The 8,076-nt window shown below is 42.3% G+C and overlaps 1 protein-coding gene across 1 annotated transcript in view; it reads right to left on the minus strand.

Annotated features, from left to right (window-relative positions):
* The window catches only part of RFX4 (regulatory factor X, 4 (influences HLA class II expression)), a 292,151-nt gene that overhangs the window by 185,751 nt on the left and 98,324 nt on the right, over positions 1–8,076 (minus strand). The window contains exon 3 of the mRNA XM_006897540.1: positions 4,347–4,407. Coding sequence (XP_006897602.1) covers positions 4,347–4,407 — 61 coding nt within the window. The remainder of the gene's footprint in view (positions 1–4,346; positions 4,408–8,076) is intronic.

The raw sequence follows: 8,076 nt of genomic DNA on the forward strand, positions 1-8,076 counted from the left end.
AAGTTCCACCATTCTTTCCTCTAATCTCATGATACAAAGCCACCAGCCACCCTGCAGGAGAAGAATGGACCACCTCCTCCCCTTAGATTCACTGTCTCTAAAAACCCACTGGGGGATCAGTTATGGGTCACTTCTGACCTGACAGCGTACAACAACATCTTTTCCTCTAAGGAGCACCCTAGTTACACTTCCTCCAAGACAGATTTATTTGTTCTTTTGGCAGTTCATGGGATATTTAATACTCTTTGCTAACGCAACAATCCAAATGCATCACTTATTCTTCAGTCTTCCTTATTAATTGTCTAACATGCCTATTAAACAGTTGAAAATACCATGACTTGTATCAGATATACCTTAGCTTTTAAACAGACATCGTTAGCACTCTAAAGAGGTCCTTGACAGCAGATTTTTCCAATGTAACATGTCTTTTGATTTCTTGGCTGCTGGTAGATTTGATTGGTGTTGATTGTAAATCCAAGTAAAATGAAATTGTTACCAATTTCAATCTTTTCTCCATCTGTCATGATGTCATCTCTTGATCCAGTGGTGAGGACCTTTTGTTTTCTGGATGCTGAGATGTAATCCATATTGAAGGCTTGATCTTCTTCAGTAAATGCTTCATGTCTTCATTTTCTGCAAGTAGGTTTGTGTAATTTGCCTAACAGAGATTGTTGATGTGTCTTCTTCCAATCTTGATGCCACATTCTTCTGTATAAAGTTCAGCTTTTCAAATTATTTCCTCAGAATACAGATAGAACAGATATGAAGGAAAGACACAACCCTGATAACACACTGTCTTTATTTTAAGCCATGCAATATGATTTACACCACTGGGTCAATTGGCAGCACTGTGATAGATGGAGAAGAGATTGAGGTTGTTAACAATTACAGCTTACTTAGCTCCACAATTAACACTCTTGGCACCAGCAGTCAGGAAATCAAAAGACAAATTGCATTGGGAAAATGTGCTGTCAGGGATCTTTCCAGAATACTGAAGAGCAATGATGTCAGTCTAGAGACTAAGGTGTGCCTGATCTAGGTCATGGTCTTTACAATTACTTGCTATGCATCAGAGCTGGACAATGACTATGGATGACTGAAAAAGAATTGATGCCTTTGAGCTGTGGTGCTGGAGAAGAATCTTGAACATACAATGGACTACCAAGAAAACAAGTAGGTCTGTCTTGGAGAAAGTGAAACCAAGTTTCTCCATGGAGGCTAGGACTTTGAAGCTCTGTCTTAGGTACTTTGGGCATGTGGCCAGAAGGGACCCATTCTTGGAGAAGGACATCATGCTCAGAAGGGTGGAGGGACAGGGCAGGATAGGAAGACCATGGATGAGATAGATTGATACAGTAAACTAGGGCAATGGGGACAGGTATGTCAGAGTCAGTGAGGCTGGCTCAGGACAGGACAGGCTTCAGAGCTATTGTACACAGAGTCACTATGGGTTGGAGGTGACTCAATGGCACATAACAACAACATTTGAGTCACTGCTTGTTGACTCTGATTATCTGTTTCTATACATAGTGAGAAGCTCACTGTTTCTATGTATAGATTTCACATGAGCACAACTAAGTGTTCTGGGATTTGCATTCTTCTCAATTTTAGCCATAATTTGTGATGATTCACATAGTTAAAGGCCTTTGCATTGTCAATAAAACACAAGTAAACATCTTTCTAGTATCCTGTGCTTTCAGTCAAGATTCATCTGACATCCGCGGTGATATTTCTGATGACAAGGCCTCTAGAATCCAGCTTGAATTTCTGGCAATTCCCTATCACTTCCCACCATTTTAAAATAATCTTCAACAAGATTTTAGTTGCATGTGCTATTAATTATCTCATTCAATAATCTCTATACTCTGTTGGATTATCTTTTTTGAAATGAGATCAAGTGTTTATCTCTTCCAGTCAGTTGTCCAGCTAAACTGTCTTCCAAATTCCTTGGCATAGACTGGTGAGCGTGCCCTAGTGTACATGCGTTTCTTGGAACACCAGAGGTGTTTCAACAAACATATGCAGATTGCAAAAATATAGATTTTATTAAAATCAATTCATAACTTCCATATTGACATGGTGACTGCTGCAGTGGGCTCTTGTGTGTCAGGAAGTGTGAGGGTGTGCAGGAGAGAACAGGGTTCAGATCTTTTGTTCATAGGGTCGCGATGACAACTCAATGGCACCTAACAACAACAACATACAGAATCCAGCTGTGGCCAGAACCCAAAAATTTACTACTGTAGAGGCAATCCCAACTTCATCAGGTTTCCCAGGCTGTGGCTCTTAGAAAGAGATCCAGCTTTCTCCTCAGGAGTGGCTGCTGCGTTCGAACCATTGTTTTAGCATTACAATGCTCAATTGCAGTCCTTAAGCCCTGGCCAGGCCTCAGAGAATGGGAAAAGTCTACCCCAAAATAAAAATGCCACCAAATCCATTCCTGTGGGTGTGATTTCCAAGTAAATTTGCTATCACTGCATTGATTTCTGACTCCAAGTGACCCTACAGGACAGCAGAGTACTGCCTCTTAGGGTTTCCAAGGTAGTTTATCATTGTGCAAGCAGATTGCCGAAGCTTTCATCCACAGAGCTGCCTGTGAGTTTGAACCACCAACCTGAACAGTTGGAAGCTGAATTCTTAAACCACTGTACCATTAGCGTTCCTGGAGAAAAAAACAGGAATGACTATTCAAGTTGTTGAGGTGACCTTCAACAAGATGGTTTGACACAGTGACTATAGCAATGGGCTCAGACCGGGCAGAGATTGTGAGGATGGCACGGAACAGGGCAAGACCCCAGTCTGTTGTTCATAGGGTCGCTCTGAGTCACAGTCAACTCAAGAACATATAATGACAATCTTTAAGTCTCCAGGTAGAACTGAGTTGAGCATTTTACAAATGCCTCCACATGTGGATATATTATCAGCAGGGACCAGTCTCTGGAGAATGACATTGTGTTTGGTGAGGGTAGACAAAGTCAGCTGAGAGAGGATGATACCGGACAAGACGGATTGCCATAGCAACAGCAACAACAATGGACTCAAACCCCGGACTCAAGCCAGTTCATCAGGAAGTAGCTAGAGATGTCTCCACCTCTAATCATCATATTCCTCTGAGGTCCTGAATGGAGGAAGAATGTCGCTGTTGCTGCCAGGCCTGATCACTCTTTGAGGAGGCCTGGTGATGTCTAAGGCAACCAGAGCAGAGACCAGACCAGAGACAAGATCCTTATCAGCTAAGGCTCTGGACCTGACCACAAAAGCCCACAACCAAGTTAATTAACAGGACTCCCACCCCAAATTGCAAGCAAAATACCACCTTTCTTCTTTTTCTTGTTGTTACATGCTGTTGAGTCGCCTGTGACTCATAGTGACCCTATGTACAACAGCCCCTTAAGCCCTGCCCTGTCCTGTGGCAATCGCACTGTCTCTGATAAACCTACACCTATTTCACCAGACACTGAATCAATCCACCTCATAGAGGGTCTTCCTCTGCTGAGCTGTCCCCTCCACCCTCTCAAGCATGATGTCCTTCTCTAAAGACTGGTCCCTCCTTGCAACATTTTCAAAGTATGTCAGAGGAAGTTTCAGAACCATTGCCTCCAAGGAGCCACCCGGTTTAACCCTCTCCAGGATGAATCTGTTCGTTTTCCTAGCAGTTCATGGTACATTCAATACTCTTCTCCAACACCACAGCTCCAAGGCATCAATTCTCCTTCTATCCTCCATAGTCATTATCCAACTCTCTGACGCATAACAAGTGATTGCAAAGACCATGGCCATCTTTCTTAGTCCTCCCTAACACTACTATAAAAAGAAACTGCCCTTGATCACCCTAGCACCATTTTGACCTTCTCCGCACGGGGTCACTTTCCATCTCCCTCAGACCTTGCAATAAAGGCCTATTCATTTCTTGGGACCAGCTTCTTTTCTTTTCTCATCTCTTTTCTTCCCTTTTCTTCTTTCTCCTTCTTCCTTTTTCTCCTTCTCTTTCTCCTCCGTCCCTCCCTCCCTCCTTCTCCCCTTAATTCTTTATTCTATCTACCATATGATTCCCTGACCAGAAATTAAAACCCGGCTGCAGTGATGAGAGTCCTGAATCCTAACCACTAGACCACCAGGTGAGCCATGGTTGTGAGGATGGGGCAGGGCTGGGCAGGGTGTCCTCCTGTTACACACAGAGTTGCTGGGAGGTGAAGCTGACTTGACAGCAACAACAAGATTTTGACAACATAGATTTCATGTGGGTTACCATGGCCATGTCAAAATATTTGAGTAGCATCCTATCCTGTAGGTAGTAAGACACGGTTATAGGAGCATGCGAGAACTTTCTACCGATGGACACTTACCATTGCAGAGTAGCAGGCGTGGAGTGGGGCTTGGAGGCTCTATTGTTTTCTTTTTCCTCATCTGTCAAGGAAAAGAAAAAAAGGTGCTAACTTGAGTAGGAAAAACTAAAAGGCCTTTCAGCTCTTTGAAGTTTCAAAATCTGATGATCCCATCAAAGTTTGATGCTTTCCAAACTGTTGGAGTTTGAACAGTGAGCTGCCTTCATCACTGAACACTCTATGCTTGTCCATTTGCTGTTTCTCCAACAGAAACAGACATTTGCCTCCAATATTTGGTCCCTCTTAGCATATTGACCTCATTCACCATTTCATTTGCCTTTTTGTAACCCAGGGTAGGCAGAGTGCAAGTATTCAAAAGAACTGGGTTAAGAATATAATAGAGCAAGAGGGCGGGGGGTGAGGGGGCGGGCAAGCCAGATAATAAACACTTTAGGGTTTGTAGACCAAGAGGCAAAATTAAAAATATTATGTAGGGGGTCCATGTGACAGATTAAATAATTTCATAACTATTTTATGAAGGGAGCTCTGGTGGCCTCGTGGCAAGGAGCTGCGCTGCAATCCCGAAGGCATACAGTTCAAGACCCCTGGCTGCTCTGGAGGAGAAGGATCTAAACTAATTCATTGCTGTCCAGTTAGAACAGACTCATAGACCTGTCAATGGGTTTCTAGAAGCTGTAAATCACACAGGAGGAGACTGTCCATCTTTCTCCCACAGAGCTGCTGGTGGATTAAAACTGCCAGAGACGTGTCATCTCTGGATTAGCAACACAACTCCCTGTGTTGTTGTTGTTGTTATGTGCCATCAAGTCGCCGGTGACTCACAGCGACTCTATGTACAACAGCCCTAAACCCTGCTCTATCTTGTGCCAATCTTATTGTCTCTGACACAACTACCACTATTACCCCAGTCACTGAGTCAATCCACCTCACAGAGGGTCTTCCTCCCTGCACTGTCCCTCCACCCTTCCAAGCATGACATCCCTCTCCAAGGGCTGGTCCCTTGTTGCAACATGTCCAAAGTATGTCAGACAAAGCTTCAGAATCCTTGCTTCCAAGAATTTTATACAACTCCCTATTGAAACTATTTGAAAAATCTCTCCAAAGTTTTAAAAAAATATTTATTAATGAGAAAAAATGAAATTATCTAAGAACAGAGATAAAATTTTTATAAACTAGGCTTCAGAGTTGGTGTTTTCAAATGCATTTCACAAGTTCACTTACAGAGATCATTCTTATAAAAACTGTACAAAGACAGACAGTTTGGGCCTGCAGGGGGTGGGGGTTAGTCTTCAGATAGAGCACTCTGAATGGAAAATTAGTTTTTTTCATGGGCCTGCTCACAATTTTTTCAGGGATAACTGAGAAATTTATATAATCCATCTCTCATCCAATTCCTAATGAATATTAATAATGCAAAGAGTCAGTATAAAACAAAACTGACTTCTTGATCCACAAAATCTGAGCCAAGAAAGTTGGCACAAGTAATAATCTCAAGAGAAAAGTAACAATGTCAAAACCAGTAAATATAGTCAACAAATAAGTATGTGAGTGGAAAATAAATCAATAGAAAAGTCTTTGGAGTAAAATTTATAAGGAAAGAAATGGATACCTATTAAAATAACTGACAAAAGCTCCTTATAAGGCAGGTACTCTGGTGGACAAGTGGGTAAGGAATTATGTTGTCAACTCAAAGGTAGGCAGTTCAAATCCACCAACTGTTACACAGTAGAAAGATGGGCAATCTCTTCCCATGTTACCTACAGCCTCTGAAAACTTGCTGGAGGGTCAGCTACAAGTCAGTTCTAACTCAGTAACACATAACCACAACAACAAAATAACTCAATTAAGGCATAAAGTAAAATGGAAGTAAAATAAAGTGGTATATACCATCTGTGGGGATAAAGTTAGGCAACTTTTTATCATGAAAATTTATCAGGATTGGTAAATTCTGGTTCGAATATCTGCTTATAAACATTTTGGCAAATTCTGTTGTTACTTACTCAACAATTATACTTATCTTCTAACTTATTGGTAAAGCCTCAATTTTGAAAGGACCATGTGTCAGGGAAGGAGAGCTAATGATTAAACACTCAGCTGACATCTGAAAGTTTGATGGTTTGAACTCAGCAGCTGTTCCATGGGAGAAAAGACTTGGCAATCAGCTCCCTAGGAAACCCTTTGGGACACATCCATTCTGTCATGTAGGATCATTGTGAGTTTCAACAGACTTGTTGGCACACAACGATGACAACAACAACAATGTCTTCAGGGAAGGTAAACCCCTGTCAAGCTCTTCAGAGCTAAATGGTAAGCCATGTAAACCAATCACAGTAAGCCTCAGTTGACAGGTCCCTGATTGGATTAGATGTGGCATGTGACCTGATACTGACCTCTTCAGGTTTCCTAGAAGTCCTCTGGGTACTTGGGGAGGTGAGAACAACACAGTTGTGTTGGGCTTTATTTCTACTCCATGTGTGTTGGTGGACTGTGTTCCAAAAGGTTGTCGAAAGATGACTTTTCAGAAGTAGGTCATCAAGAAAGATTCTAGTGACAGGGTACATTATGTATTATGTTGCTAACCAGAGGTCAGTGGTCCGAACACACCAGCTACTCTAACAGAGAAATCCTTACCTTAGAGATCAATAACCTCACCAACTCTATGAAGAATTGGCATAAATCAAAACCAAATCAAAGGCAGTTGCCTGATTGGGTGGGGTGGTTAGATCACCAGGACTTTCTTCTGATGTGTCTCTGAGTAGATTTTAACTGTCCCCTTTTTGTTTAACAGGTGAGTGCATTAACCTTAAGCATCAGCCACAGACTTCAAAAAGAAAGATTTTATAAAGATAGATTTTCTTAAGAAATGGGAGAGAGAGAGTTTCGTCCTGCCCTGCTTTTGCATGTGGATGTGAGCAAACACAGTAGCTAGAGTGGGCAGCACACTTGTCATGGGCACAAAGTCAGTGCCAAGGTCGGCAGAGAGGAAAGGTGGAAAGATTGTGGATCTGGAACGTCGTTCAGACTGTGCTCCTGATTTAACTAGTCCTAACTAGCCCTCACCTCTAGACTATTTTAGGCGACAATAGTACAATACTCTGATTTAATAGAACCACATTTCATCATATACCTACTTGCCTGCCCCCAAAAGCATCCTCATGCAAACACTAACTGTTCTCCAAGACAAAACATGTGTCCCAGTCCATCATAGAGGCAGCACCTGTTCATGCCACTTTGCCAACCTTGAGTTCCTTTTGAAATCTTCCTCATCCTTTCACGCTGAGAATAAAAGACGCCATATGCTTGATGCCTCCCCTGTCACCACCCAAGGTAGGAACCATTGCTCTTCCCCAGCCCATTGCTTTTATCTATTTAAAAATATATTTTGTTTTAGGTACAGCTCCAACCACATTAACCATTAATTATTTTAACCTCACAACAGAGCAGGGTAGCACTGCATGGTTCAAACTTGGGAAGGATGTACGCCAAGGATGTGTCCTGTCTCCATACCTTTTCAACATGTATGCAGAGCAGATTATCCAGGAGGGTGGGCTCTATGAGGAAAAATGTGGCATCAGGATTGGTGGAAGATCTATTAACAATCTGCGTTATGCACATGACACAACCCTGCTTGCTGAAACTGAGAAGGACCTCATGCACTTGCTGCGAAGGGTCAAGGACTGCAGCCTTCAGTATGGACTGAGGCTCAATGTCAAGAAGACAAAGATTCTCA

The sequence above is a fragment of the Elephantulus edwardii genome, unplaced genomic scaffold, assembly GCF_000299155.1.
Source record: "Elephantulus edwardii isolate Elephantulus edwardi_28Jun2011 unplaced genomic scaffold, EleEdw1.0 scaffold00211, whole genome shotgun sequence".
NCBI classification, from domain to species: Eukaryota; Metazoa; Chordata; class Mammalia; order Macroscelidea; family Macroscelididae; genus Elephantulus; species Elephantulus edwardii.